The sequence below is a fragment of the Corythoichthys intestinalis genome, chromosome 18 (genome assembly GCF_030265065.1).
Source record: "Corythoichthys intestinalis isolate RoL2023-P3 chromosome 18, ASM3026506v1, whole genome shotgun sequence".
NCBI classification, from domain to species: domain Eukaryota; kingdom Metazoa; phylum Chordata; class Actinopteri; order Syngnathiformes; family Syngnathidae; genus Corythoichthys; species Corythoichthys intestinalis.
The window spans coordinates 4,930,872-4,946,134 of record NC_080412.1 but is presented as its reverse complement, the minus strand read 5'-3'; the positions used below and the strand labels follow the sequence as shown (position 1 = coordinate 4,946,134).

The 15,263-nt window shown below is 44.2% G+C and overlaps 1 protein-coding gene across 1 annotated transcript in view; it reads right to left on the bottom strand.

Moving 5' to 3' along the window:
- The window catches only part of kin (Kin17 DNA and RNA binding protein), a 41,547-nt gene extending 29,274 nt beyond the window's left edge, over positions 1-12,273 (bottom strand). The window contains exon 1 of the mRNA XM_057821793.1: positions 12,179-12,273. Within this exon, the coding sequence (XP_057677776.1) occupies positions 12,179-12,272 (94 nt within the window). The 5' untranslated portion in view covers position 12,273. The remainder of the gene's footprint in view (positions 1-12,178) is intronic.
- Positions 12,274-15,263: the final 2,990 nt, after the last annotated feature.

The window sequence follows — 15,263 nt, the reverse complement described above, 5'->3', positions numbered from 1 at the left end:
CCGTAGTTGTCCTCACTGTATTATCGGGTATTTAAACCAAAAGATATAAAACCGGTAACACTTTATTTGACAGCGGCATCAGAAGACCAAATGAACCACCATGAAGCTTTGAATCAATTGGCTGCAAAGCTTCATTGCTTTAAGAAGCTTCATTTAGCCATCACTGCTCACTTGAGGGAGACAGTCAACCACTGCTGCCACCTGCTGTCAACACTGTTGTTGTCCAACATGCCTCCTAGCACTCATTGCAGCGTTACAGATGTACTAAATGACAATCAAAACTCGGATTCAATTCTTTCTTCAGGTACTGTTCCAATTGTTTCATTAATTGCTAGGTATGGTATTTGGCAACACTTTATTTGACAGTGGTGCAGTACGATTGTCATAAGACCATCATAAGTATGACATGACTGCTATAAGCATTAATGAATGCTTATGAAATATTTTGTGTTATCTGGCTAATGATCTCACTTTAGAATTGAGATAAAGGATCTGAGCTGGGCATAAATGGTGTTAGTGACATAAACTGCCGGATGACACTTCTGTCATCTGCATTCATAAATGCCCATGATAGTGTCATAATTATGACGTCCTGCAGCAGTCTTATGACGTGGCTGTCAAATAAAGTGTTTCCTATTAACCTAATAAATCAGCAAATAAGCGGCGTTGGACTATAAGCCGCAGGATTCAAAATGAGGGAAAAAAGTAGCGGTTTATATTTAAAAAATTACGGGACCCAGTGGTGGACTTAGCAATTTTGGGGCCATCGGCACCTAAATATTTATATCTACCTACTATCGGGACCCTAACACTGCTGATTCACACTCTATTCTTGTGCTAAAAATCTTAAAGTATGACCCAGACCAATGACAGTACTAAATGTTGTTTAGTGCCAAGTTTACAAAATTCTTGATGAAAAATGCTTTGTGTAGCAATGTAGGTTAGGTGGTTAAAATTAAGACCTCCTAATGAGTAAAATTGATCCAATTTTTGCACTTTTGACTTTTTTGATAAAATTATTTAAATTCTACTCAGTGGTTCTTAGCCGATTTTATTTTATTTTTTTTAGTTATTGAAATGCAGATCATAAATTATTAATTAATTTTGATAAATTCAGCTCAAGTTCGCTTCCAAACTGTGCAGTCTTTTTTATTATGTATAGTGTTTATTTTGTAAATATTACTTAACTAGTTTTCTTTCAATTTGTCGATGCAGCGGTGCAACCTTATGTTGGCTAACGAGTCCATTGCACGGCTACTAAATAAACAACAACCCCACAGTATAAAAGGAATGAAAAATACTATATTAGACTGATAAACATTTCTGTACTTATGAGGAAAAAGCAATGCTTGGGAGAACCTTTAATGTGTACGAACTCTTCCACCTCCTCCTCCTTCTTGATGCATGCAAACTCCTGGTGCTCAGGACGATGGGCTCGGCTGACATCTGCAAGACCAAGACCAAAAACAAATGTTATTTCTGTACTTATGAGGAAAAAGCAATGCTTGGGAGGACCTTTAATGTGTACGAACTCTTCCACCTCCTCCTCCTTCTTGATGCATGCAAACTCCTGGTGCTCAGGACGATGGGCTCGGCTGACATCTGCAAGACCAAGACCAAAAACAAATGTTATTTCTTCATTTGCAAACTTGTGTCCCCAAAGTCAATTTCTGTTCATCCTTGCCATTTTTAAATTTTAAAAAAATGTTTATTCGTGTTTTGTTGTCTTCCAATCCAGCCAGGCCCGGAGTGACTAATGGGGAGCATTCGGGACACTTACCGGTGGGGCGGACTGACGTTCGGGCCGGTGTTCGGCCATTCCTTACTACGCGGCAAAACGTTTACACAATGCTCAGCGCGTTTGCGCAAGCATCCACACGCATGCGCACATCGGTTAGATGCGGCGAGTACTCACTATTTTTGTTTTTATTTAGTTATTTAGAACCTTTTCACTGCCTCAAAGATACTTTTTGCATGTATTACCCTCGCATACTTTTAACAGTTGTTTTTTTTTTTTTTTAGCTTTGAAGCAGTTGACCACATTAGTCACGTAGTGTATTTAAACCGTCCTTATTTGATATAACTACATTTCAGTATTTTCTGCAGGCATTTTTTTAGTACGTTATTCCTGTATGCATCTAAATAAAACAAGTTTTTAGCACACGGTAGTTGCCTGGCTCTGCCAGACTATTCTCCCTGTATTTTTCAAACACTGAGAGAAATAGTCTGGGAACCATCCCATTAACGACCTTTCGAGCCGGTACAAAATCAATCGACAAATCAGATTCATTTATTTGCGTGACGTGTTCTTAACGAGCAACATCACTCTTGCGCGTCGAAAGTCGTCTCCAACACAGATGGTGAACAGGAGAGCCGAGAATATGTTCCAATCCATGGTAAAATCCGTTTTAAATGACCAAAAACACATCGACACGAGTCATTGACAACAGTCTGTCTTGCGCTAGCCATGTTGAATAAACTCCCCTCTCTTCGTATGTTTACTTCCGCGCGCAAGTCCCCCGTCCTTCCCTCGTCATTGATAGATGTCGTCATTTTACTAATGTCACGTCTGCCCGTCGCTGATTGGTCCACTCCGCTGTCTGTTTGCTGTGGCTTGCTCCGCCCTGGAAATTGTATCCGCGTGAATGGTGGCCAGACTCAATAGCTGGAACAGCGGTGAGTCTGGTGTACCAGGCAAACACGGTAGTACTTTGGGTGTCAAATTCGACTAATGTAGACGTTTCGCCGATGTAGGAGATTTTGGCAGGACACCGGTCGTATCATAGATTTTTATTAAAGCTGTCAGGTAAACTCATTACCGTAATAACGGCATTAACGCAACCCCCCTTTGCGCGATAAATTATTGCCCTTCTAGCATTCCGTAGTTTAGAATTCAAGACCCCGTGATGCGCTCCCAATGCCGCCAGCTCTGGGAGAGCGTATCATCCTGTTGACTTGATCCAGCAGTAAAATTTAATGTTGGATTTTAATGGCCAAAATGAGGCATGCTGAGGCTGCGTGAGGAGCATGAACCCGTCTGGCTGTTGACGCGACCCATTATGATTGTTTTCTAGCATGTGTGGATGAAAGTACAGCGATGAATTTACTGGCATGGTGGCAGCCATCCGAGACGCCCTAAAGGCGAGTAAAAGCACACGGGGGCTCGGGGTGAAATCCCCTTGGCCGGCGAAACGTAACTTGAACTTTTTTAGCCCAAAATTTGGCACTCTTGCCATTTATTACTACAATGGACAGATACAGTAAACTGAATGAACGTGTAAAATGAAAGAATTTGAATGTTTTAGAGCACAGGTGTCAAACCGATTCCAGAAAGGGCCAAGTGGGTGCAGGTTTGCTTTCCAACCAATAAAGAGGACACCTTTTCACCAATCAGATCTTTTACATGTGTAATCAGTTAAACTTTGTCAGGTGCTGCTTGTTTCAGTAGGAAGTTCATTGGTTAAACTCTCTGCACGGTATCGGTTGGAACAAAATCCAGCACCCACTTGGCCCTTTCTGGAATCGGTTTGACACCTGTGTTTTAGAGCACCAAAAACCTCCAGCATGGAGGCTCCAGGTTGCCTGGCATGGCCAGACTGTTCTCCCTGTATTTTTCAAACACTGTGAGAATAGTCTGGGACCCAGCCCATTAACAGCCTCTCGAGCAAGGACAAAATCAACCATCCAATCAGATTCGTTTATTTGCGTGACGTGTTCTTAACGAACAACGTCACTCTTCCGCGTTGAAAGTCGTCTCCACAACAACACAGATGGCGAACAGGATACACGGTAAAATCTGTTGTAAATTACCAAAAACACATCGACACAAGTCATTGACAACAGTCCGTCTCGCGGTCGCCATACTGAACAAACTCCGCTCTCCTCGTATGTTTACTTCCGTGCTTACTTCCGCGCGCAAGTCCCTCGTCTGCCCGTCGGTGATTGGTCCACTCCGCTGTCAGTTTGCTGTGGCTTGTTCCGCCCTGGAAATTTTATCCGCTGAATGGTGGCCAGACTCAATAGCTGGAACAGCGGTGAGTCTGGTGTACCAGGCTAGTCTCCAGGCACTTCATGCTTCTGTCACGGCTGCCCAAAGCTCACTATTTTTGGGCAAAGAGATGGAGGACAGGGGGCGAAATCCACTTTTTCAGGCAAAACATAACTTTGGCTTAGAGACCACTGGTTAAAGTCAACAAATCAGTCTGGAAAGAAGTGTGTGTCTGGCCAGAGGGGCAGCAAGGCCGAAAACCAAAAGTGGTTTTTGCCATGTGGCATTTTTTTTTGCAATGTGGCAAAATGTTTTTGCCATGTGGCATTTTTTTTGCCATGTGGCAAAATGTTTTTACCATGTGGCTTTTTTTTTTGCCATGTGGTATGTTTTTTGCCATGTGGCATTTTTTTTGCTATGTGGCAAAATGTTTATGCCATGTGGCATTTTTTTTGTCATGTTGCAAAATGTTTTTGCCATGTGTTAATTTTTTTTGCCCTGTGGCATTTTCTTTTTGCCATGTGGCAATATTTTTTTGCCATTTGGCATTTTTTTTGCCCTGTGGCATTTTCTTTTTGCTATGTGGCAAAAAAAAATTGCCATGTGGCATTTTTTTTGCCATGGGGCAAAATGGATTTTGCCATGTGGCATTTATTTGGGGTATGTGGCAAAATGCATTTTGGTTTGTGGGGGGGTATATGGCATTTTTGGGGGTATATGGCTGTCTTGCAGGCCATACAAGCCCATGCCATTGACGGCTATGCACGTACAAATTGTATTTTCATTTTAAATGGGAGAAAACCATGTGTGGCTGTGTTTTTTGACCATACACTTTACATTACAGCTTATCAACATTCAACTGGCACCCAAGTAAGGCTATGCCATTGACGGCTCTGCACGTCCAAATTGTATTTTCATTTTAAATGGCAGAAAAACATGTGTGGTTGTGTTTTTTGACCATACACATATACTTTACATTACAGCTTATCGACATTCAACTGGCACCCAACTAAAGCTCTGCCATTGGTGGCTATGTACAGTGGGGAGAGCAAGTATTTGATACACTGCCAATGGATTTTCCCATTGGCAGTGTATCAAATACTTGTTCTCCCCACTGTACGTTCAAATTGGCTGTGTTTTTTGATCATACACTTTACATTAGAGCTTATCGACATTCAACTGGCACCCAAATGCCACTGACGGCTATGTACGTCCAAATTGTATTTTCATTTCAAATGGCAGAAAAACATGTGTGGCTGCGTTTTTTAACAGTACACATACACTTAAAATTAGAGCTTATCGACATTCAACTAGCACCCAAATAAGGCTCTGCCATTGACGGCTATGTACGTCCAAATTGTATTTTCATTTCAAATGGAAGAAAAACATGTGTGGCTGTGTTTTTTGACAATACACATAAACTTTAAATTAGAGCTTATCGACATTCAACTAGCACCCAAGTAAGGCTCTGCCATTGATGACTATGTACGTCCAAATTGCATTTTTATTTTAAATGGCAGACAAACATGTGTGGTTGTGTTTTTTGACCATACACTTTACATTAGAGCTTATCGACATTCAACTAGCACCCAAGTAAGGCTCTGCCATTGACGGCTATGTACGTCCAAATTGTATTTTCATTTTAAATGGCAGAAAAACATGTGTGGTTGTGTTTTTTGACCATACACTTTACATTAGAGCTTATCGACATTCAACTGGCACCCAATTTTCGACTGAAGATTTTCAAACAACTTACCACTCATGTTCTCACATTTTTAAATTGGGTTATACAACCAATTTCACTTGGTGCCCGTTTATACAGCAGCGCGGTGGCCGAACAGCATGAGACGCTAAACTACTGCTTCACGTTCACCTCACCCGAGGAACGACGCCCTCCGCCCGCAAGGAGCCGCAATTTCGCGTAAAAATGATGTAGCATTGATGTCATCCTCCTCAGCTCTTTTTGCCACATACATCGTTTTTTATTTCTAGCTGCGAAATTGGAGTGGCAGCCTTACAGTTGTTTGGACAGACGGAAAACTAGAATTAATACATTGCGTCAGAGTGTTTCAGTATACTGTATGTGTAAAAGAGAATAGCAGAAAATTGAGGACCAAGTGGCACTTCATACAAAGTGTATAAGAACTGCCCCAAACTCCTACAACATCTGTGGAAACTCCTGCGAGTTATCTGGAGCAGGGAAAATATTCCAGACCAATGGCGAGTGGTGGAGGGGGCGTGGATCCCGACGGAGGGGCTCTCCACCCAGGTAGATCACTTCTGCATCATTTCCCTGCTGAGCATCGAGGCAAAGGTCTTCAGTGTAATCTCAGGACAGCTGAGCACCTACCTGATAAAGAACATCTACATTGATACATCAGTCCAGAAGGGTGGTATTCCAGGGATGCCAGGCTGTATGGACCATACCGGTGCGGTGACACAGCTAATCCGAGAGGCCAGGGAGAACATAGGCAACCTGTCGGTGTTGTGGTCCAACATTGCGAATGCATTCGGTTCCATTCCTCATAAGCTTGTCCAGTTTTCTCTGGCAAAACATCAGGTTCCCAGCAGGTGTAGAGACTTCATCGCTGACAACTACAACAACTTCAGGGTGAGGGTCTCTTCAGGAACAACAGCTTCAGGGCATTCATGGATGACCTCACAGTCATAACAGAATCGGTCCCAGGCTGCCGGTGGATCCTGAAGGGTCTAGAGAAGCTGGTGAGGTGGGCCCGGATGAGTTTTAAACCACCCAAGTCAAGATCTATGGTGTTGAAGAAAGTGAGGGTGAAGGACAAGTTCTGGTTTAACATCTCAGGAAAAGTCATCCCCATCATCTCAGAGAAGCCAGTCAAGAGCTTGGGCAAGATTTTTGACTGCTCTCTGAGAGATACAGTACATCATCAACTCAGTCAACTTGCATTGAGTTGGCTAGCTGGATGAAATCTGTGGACAAGTCAGGCCTTCCCAGGAAAGTTCAAAGCTTGGGTCTACCAGCATGTCATTCTCCCCAGGATCCTGCGGCCCCTCCTCATCTACACCTTCCCAATTTCGGCAGTGGAGACACTGGACAGGAAAGTCAGCAGTCACCTCCGACAATTGCTTGGGTTACCGAGGAGCCTGAGCAGCATAGCGCTCTATGGGCATAACAACAAGCTCCAACTGCCCTTGAGATCCCTGCAAGAGGAATTTAAAGTGTCAAGAGCCAGAGAAGTGTTGCAGTACAGGGACTCAAGTGACCGTAAAGGGGCCAACGCTGGGATCCAAGTAAGAACTGGCAGAAAGTGGAAAGCAGAGGATGCGGTCGAAGAAGCCGAAGCAAGGCTGAGCCATAGGAACCTAGTGGGTGTAGTCCCACGAGGCCGAGCCGGGCTAGGGTCCTTCCCATCTCCCCGAGTGAACATCAAGGGAAAAGAGAGGAAGCGCCTAGTTTAGGAGGAGGTTAGGGCAGTCGAAGAGAAGTTAAGATCTTGTTTGGCTGTGGCAATGAAACAACAGAGAGCCTGGACAAGATGAGAGAATGCAATGGAGAGGAAAGTGACAAGGGCGGAGCTATGGAGAGCTGAGCCTCAGTGCATTCGGTTCCTCATTCAGGCAGTTTATGATGTGCTACCCAGCCCATCAAATCTGCACACTTGGGGCTTAGCCGAAACACCAGCTTGCCCCTTGTGTTCTAAGCGAGGAAGCCTGGAGCATATCATTAGCAGCTATACCAAGGCGCTTGGAGATGGAAGGTACCGTCGGAGGCACGACCAAGTCCTTAAAGCCATTGCTGAAGCTATCAGCACTGGATTGGTGTGGGCAAAGCAGGCCCAACCCTCAAGGACAACCATTAGGCCTGTCGCGATAACAAATTTTAGTGGGCGATAAATTATCTCATAAATTATTGCGATATGCGATATTATTGCGCACCCCCCACCCCCACCCAAAAAAATTTTTTTTGAGCGTTTATTTTTATTTATTGTCATCATCATCGGTATCATTGACAGTTGCAAGATGTGATATGAGCAACCCGAAAAAACGAAGAAAAGACAAGGACTGACGAGAGAAGCATATGCTTATCAAGTCCCGTCCCCTTTTAACCAATTTACAATAACACAGTGAGAATACAGTATATATTAATAGATCAAGTACACCCATTTAAACGCAATAAATGTTTACTTTTAAATTAAAAAATACCTTTTAAGAAATCACAACTAAAAACAATAGACCATGCCTCTTTCAAGTAAAAGACAACAATATTAATACCGCACAGAAACACATATTAAATGTCTTTTTTCAAGAAAAAATAAAATTGCACTTAATAACTGAAGCATTTAGGCATATAGGTATAAAGTTGCAGTCACAGTAATTGCACTTCAACAACAACAGAGAAAAATAGACTAATTAAGTAGCAGTAACAAAAATTTGGCTCCCAAAGATATCAAATATCATTTAACAGAGGTAAAACGGTCTCATTTCTTCAGCAATGTAGCGGACTTCACTTTCCGTCAGGGAACGCTATTTGGCGCGGTGTCGTCTGTATTTCTCACATCAAGCGAATACCTCTAATTGTCAACATGACGAGGAGGCTCCGCTTGTTGCGATGCAGTTTTCTTACTAAGCAGTGAAAACTGGAGAGGATAATAGTGTTTCAAATGAGCATGTAGATTTATTCTGTTGGCCATCTTTGTTGAAACAACCTCCAAAAACATTTTGCAGACTGGTTCGTCCTCTTCCTCATTCCGCTCGCTCTTTGCTGTGCGCCGACAGTGCACTCGACCCTGCCTCCATCCATTAAATGACGGTCACTCAAATGTATAAAACGAACATACCCAGAAGTCAATAAAACAGAGTGGCACAAGGAAGCTGAACTTTAAACAGCGCTATCAAGCACGTCTGCCACACATCTGCCGCAAGCGCGTGCGTCGCGCGCGCGCACACGCACGCACATGACAAACGCGCGCACGTGCACGCGAGGCGATAAATCGCAGCACGAAAATTACCGTCTTTATTTTTATATATCGCGCGATAAATGGAATTATTGCATATTGCGACAGGCTTAACAACCATCACCTTCGTCAAAGCTGGGGAGAAGGCAGCCCCTGCCAGAATAACATCTGCTGGCATTCTGGCTTCGGCAAGAGACTGGCAGCTACTGGTGGACCTCGGTCGACTAATGAAGTTCCCCAGTCACATCACCGTCACCACCCTGGGCCAGACATTGTCCTCGTGTCTGAGTCCACCAAACAAGTGGTGTTGCTGCAGCTAACGGTTGGAAGATCGACTTGTGGGAGCCTTTGAGCGGAAACTTTCCAAGTACATGGGACTTGTTAGTGACTGCCAGCAAGCTGGGTGGAGAGCAAGGTGTCTCCCAGTTGAAGTCGGATGTAGGGGTTTCGCATCCCGTTCACTACCCAAGGCCTTCAATATTTTAGGCATTGAGGGAGAGAGGAAGAAGAGAGCCATCCACAGTATGACTGATATGGCAGAGAGAGCCTCGTGATTGCTGTGGCTCAAGCGCCATGGTGTCATGGTAGCTTGCCATCTGGACACAAGCCGGGGTCTGATCAAGCTCGGCTAGGTCACCTGGAGGAGGGTGTATGATGATGAAAGACCTGAAATAGCCATTGATTCCAGGAAGGTCACTGAAGATGTGTCCAGATGCATCAGTACATGTATGACACAGCACACAGTAAAAAGAAAATTGAGATGTACAAATTCTTTAATTTCTCAACATACAACACAATCAAAAAAAAAAAAAAAACAGCAATAAAATTAAGACTTTTCTTACATTGTTGGCGAGGCTCCTGAAATAACCTGATGGTCCAACAGCGAGCGTAGTGACCAAATACCCAAGATTCATCAGTGCAGAAAGAAAGCTGAACTGGAAAGTTGGACGTGTACAGCCGTCAATGGCAGAGCCTTATTTGGGTCCCAGTTTAATGTCAATACGCTCTAATTTAAAGTGCATGGTCAAAAAAATCCCAGCCACACGTTTTTCTGCCATTTAAAATGAAAATACAATTTGGACGTACATAACCGTCAATGGCAGAGCCTTACTAGGGTGGCAGTTGAATGTCGATAAGCTCTAATGTAAAGTGTATGTGTATTGTCAAAAAACACAGCCACACACATTTTTCTGCCATTTAAAATGAAAATACAATTTGGACGTGCATAGCCGTCAATGGCAGAGCCTTACTTTGGTGCCAGTTGAATGTCGATAAGCTCTAATGTAAAGTGTATGGTCAAAAAACACAGCCACACATGTTTTTCTGCCATTTGAAATGAAAATACAATTTGGACGCACATAGCCGTCAATGGCAGAGCCTTACTTGAGTGACAGTTGAATGTCGTTAAGCTCTAATGTAAAGTGTAAGTGCATTGTCAAAAAACACAGCCACACATGTTTTTCTGCCATTTAAAATGAAAGTACAATATAGCCGTCAATGGCAGAGCCTTACTTGGGTGGTAGTTGAATGTCGATAAGCTCTAATGTAAAGTGTATGGTCAAAAAACACAGCCACACATGTTTTTCTGCCATTAAAAATGAAAATAAAATTTGGACGTGCATAGCCGTCAATGGCAGAGCCTTACTTGGGTGCCAGTTGAATGTCGATAAGCTCTAATGTAAAGTGTATGGTTAAAAAACACAGCCACACATGTTTTTCTGCCATTTAAAATGAAAATACAATTTGGACGTGCATAGCCGTCAATGGCAGAGCCTTACTTGGGTGCCAATTGAATGTCGATAAGCTGTAATGTAAAGTGTATGTGTATGGTCAAAAAACACAGCCACACATGTTTTTCTGCCATTTAGAATGAAAATACCATTTGGACGTACATAGCTGTCAATGGCAGAGCCTTACTTGGGTGCCAGTTGAATGTCGATAAGCTTTAATGTAAAGTGTATGGTCAAAAAACACAGCCACACATGTTTTTCTGCCATTCAAAATGAAAATACAATTTGGACGTGCATAGCCGTCAATGGCAGAGCCTTACTTGGGTGCCAGTTGAATGTCGATAAGCTCTAATGTAAAGTGTATGGTCAAAAAGCACGGCCACACATGTTTTTCTGCCATTTAAAATGAAAATACAATTTGGACGTGCATAGCCGTCAATGGCATGGACTTGTATGGCCTGCAAGACAGCCATATACCCCCAAAAATGCCATATACTCCCCCCCCCAAACCAAAATGCATGCAAACCCCAAATAAATGCCACATGGCAAAATCCATTTTACCACATGGCAAAAAAAATTGCCACATGGCAAAAACATTTTGCCACATGGCAAAAAACATTTTGCCACGTGGCAAAAACATTATGCGACATGGCAAAAAAAATTTGCCACATGGCAAAAAAAAAAAATGCATCATGGCAAAAACATTTTGCCACATGGCAAAAAAATGTTGGCACTTGGCAAAAACATTTTGCCACATGGCAAAAACATTTTGCCACATGGCAAAAAAAATGCCACATGACAAAAAAAATGCCACATGGCAAAAACATTTTGCCCGATGGCCAAAAAAAAATGCCACATGGCAAAACATTTTTGCCACATATGTCAATTTGCATGTAATGCCTCATCTCAAGCAGTTCCTCGTAACTTTTCTGATTCTGAAGCTTTTTCAGCATATCATAACCACAAACTTAATTTGAAACTCCACACAGAACCCGTGCTTGATCTTTTGATCTCAGAGCCGTCAGTGAACATGCGCCTCCCCTTTTTACAAGTTATTTGGGGTACATTTATGTTTAATTCATCTTTACAAGTGTAAAGTATAACTCTTTTGTTTCGAATGAGGCTTAAATTTCAATGATGTAAGCAAAGGTAAGCACATTGGTCAACGCCTGTGCTAATAGGTGTACTTAAAAAAATTTGCATTTAAAATAATGCCACTAATCGCAAGTTACTATTGAGATCGAGAGAATAATATACAGTATATATATATATATATATATAAATATTTTTTTTTTAATCGCTTGACAGCACGATTATTATTACAATATTTCAATAGGTAAATCATGATGTAAAGTGGGCCGGTCTGAAAATGAGTCCCACTCCGGCCCTGAATCCAGTACAAAAGTCATTCAAATTGCTTGACATTACATTAACTGCGATTAGAAATTTAACAGTGTTAATATTAAAAATGAATTCTCATCACCGCGATCTGTCATGTACAGTAAACTTATCATCGAAAGTGAACCAACCTTCTAGTTTGCACACAATCGAGTGTCGGTGACGTGGGGGCTCCTCTTTCACCTCACAAAGATGCTCCTGGAACTTGGCCGGTCTTGCGGACATTTTCCCCACTTGATTTCTGAGAGCTGAGACGAAGATAATGATTTTTTTTTTTAGAACATAATGCTGGGCACGCCGTCGAGAAAAGAGGAAAAAATGGCGAGCCTTTATCTTTGATCTTCTTCATCTCTTTTTATTTCTTTGATCTCTTTCTCCTATAAAAAGCCAATCGGGAGAACGGCTGTGGCAAGCAAGTCAAAGTCTGCGCAGCCAATCACGAGCGTGATCGAATTGCGGAAGGAGAGGGCTGTTCATCGTTGTCGACTATCACTATCTTTTGTTTTTTACCATCGCCCTCGACCGACATTCCCGAAGGACAGTTTAGATTAGAACGTCAGTCGCTATCGCTAACGGTCGCTAATGGACTTGTATGTGAATTGTATGTGAATATTATGCCTTCGTGATGCATATACAATGTTGATGTTGCATGATCTGTATTATTTGCTTTGTTAATTAGTATTGGGTACTGATATCATTGACGGTAGTTTCCCATGACGGCCGCTAGATGACATCATTCGTCCATTTATTGTAGGCCAATTCAATCATAATATGCTTGTGAGTCAATGTCTGCATTTGACTGTATTTTCCTGATTAAATTGAAATTTATGATATTAATTTAGCTTATTCCTTTTTATTGTATTGTTTATGGACTGATTTCATACCTTATGCCCTGTGGAGTTACAATTCCTAATTTTTTGTACATCAAGGAAGATTTGGATGAATATTTTGCAAATTAAAGCCATTTGAATTCAGTGGATTCATGTCACCTATCTACCTGTGCTCTGATCGGCACACCATCACGTTTACAATTAGTCCTTACAACGAACTCGCCCTTTAAAGTGCATCCAACACGAGAAAAAAAGTCTTAAATGTTATTATTATGTAAATTAGAATCATATTTTGAGACGATTTGACGATATACAACAATTTAGCCAAGTGCAGTTGACGAGAAATTAGTCTGTTAGCGACGCCTACCATTATAGACCCTAATCACCAACGTCACACAATCCCGTGATCGCTGCATTGTGCCGCCATATTGTCCGTCATTGTGTGTCCGTATTGTCAATGCTCGTAGTTTCTAAAGGGGGGATTCACTTGCAAATTATGGAAGCCCCGGTGCTTTCAGATGCCGTAAACTCATTGGATGAGTTGCATAAAAGCCGTTATTTAGAAAAGCTTCAGTCGATCGAGTCGCCAGATCCATATTTGATGCCCAAACCGATTTTTCCTCCTGTTCCGTGCGTCAGAGTTGGTCCTGAGACCACAAAATTTCCAATCATACTCCAGTTTATGTCACGATGAGGAGTCGGGTACCCAAAATCGGCACCGGCCCGAATATAAACCGACATTTGGTCAGCTGAGCGTCACCGTCCCCCCGTGAGTCATCACCTTATCCTGGTGGAGGGGTTTGCGTGTCTCAATGATCCTAGGAGCTATGTTGTCTGGGGCTTTAAGCCCCTGGTAGGGTCACCCATAGCAAACAGGTGAGGGGCCAGACAAAGTATGGCTCAAAAAGACCCCTTATGATGAGCAACATAAATGAACCCCAGTTTCCCTTGCCCGGACGCGGGTTACCGGGGCCCCCCTCTGGAGCCAGGCCTGGAGGTGGGGCTCGAAGGCAAGCGTCTGGTGGCCGGGTCTGTCCCCATGGGGCCCGGCCGGGCTCAGCCCGAAAAGGCAACGTGGGTCCCCCTTCCCATGGGCTCACCACCTGTGGGAGGGGCCAAAGGGGTTGGGTGCATAGGGAGTTGGGCGGCAGCCAAAGGCAGGGGCCTTGGCGGTCCGACCCCCAGCTGCAGAAGCTAACTCTTGGGACATGGAATGTCACCTCTCTGGCAGGGAAGGAGCCTGAGCTGGTGTGTGAGGCAGAGAAGTTCCGACTAGATATAGTCGGACTCTCCTCCACACACAGCTTGGGTTCTGGTACCAATCCTCTCGAGAAGGGTTGGACTCTCTTCCACTCTGGAGTTGCCCATGGTGAGAGGTGCCGGGCAGGTGTGGGCATACTTATTGCCCCCCGGCTTGGCGCCTGTACTTTGGGGTTTACCCTGGTAGACGAGAGGGTAGCCTCCCTCCGCCTTCGGGTGGGGGGACGGGTTCTAACTGTTGTTTGCGCTTATGCACCGAACAGCAGTTCAGAATACCCACCCTTTTTGGAGTCCTTGGAGGGTGTGCTAGAGAGTGCCCCCTCTGGGGACTCTCTCGTTCTCCTGGGGGACTTCAACGCTCACGTGGGCAATGACAGTGAGACCTGGAGGGGCGTGATTGGGAGGAACAGCGCCCCCTATCAGAACCTGAGTGGTGTTCTGTTATTGGACTTCTGTGCTCGTCACGGTTTGTTGATAACGAACACCATGTTCAAACATAGGGGTGTCCATATGTGCACTTGGCACCAGGACACCCTAGGCCGCAGTTCGATGATCAACTTCGTAATCGTGTCATCAGACTTGTGGCCGCATGTTTTGGACACTCGGGTGAAGAGAGGGGCAGAGCTGTCAACTGATCACCACCTGGTGGTGTGTTGGCTCCGATGGCGGGGGAAGATGCTGGCCAGACCTGGCAGGCCCAAACGTATTGTGAGGGTCTGCCTGGAACGTCTGGCAGAATCCCCTGTCAGAAAGAGTTTCAACACCCGCCTCCGGCAGAACTTCTCCCTTGTCCCGGGGGAGGTGGGGGACATTGAGTCCGAGTGGGCCATGTTCCGCACCTCCATTGTTGAGGCGGCCGACCAGAGCTGTGGCCGTAAGGTGGTTGGTGCCTGTCGTGGCGGCAATCCCCGAACCCGCTGGTGGACACCAGCGGTAAGGGATGCCGTCAAGCTGAAGAAGGAGGCCTATCGGGCCTTTTTGGCCTGTGGGACTCCGGAGGCAGCTGACAGGTACCGGCTGGCCAAGCGGACTGCGGCTTTGGCGGTCGCCGAGGACAAAACCCGGACATGGGAGTAGTTCGGCGAGGCCATGGAAAACGACTTCCGGACGGCTTCGAGGAAATTCT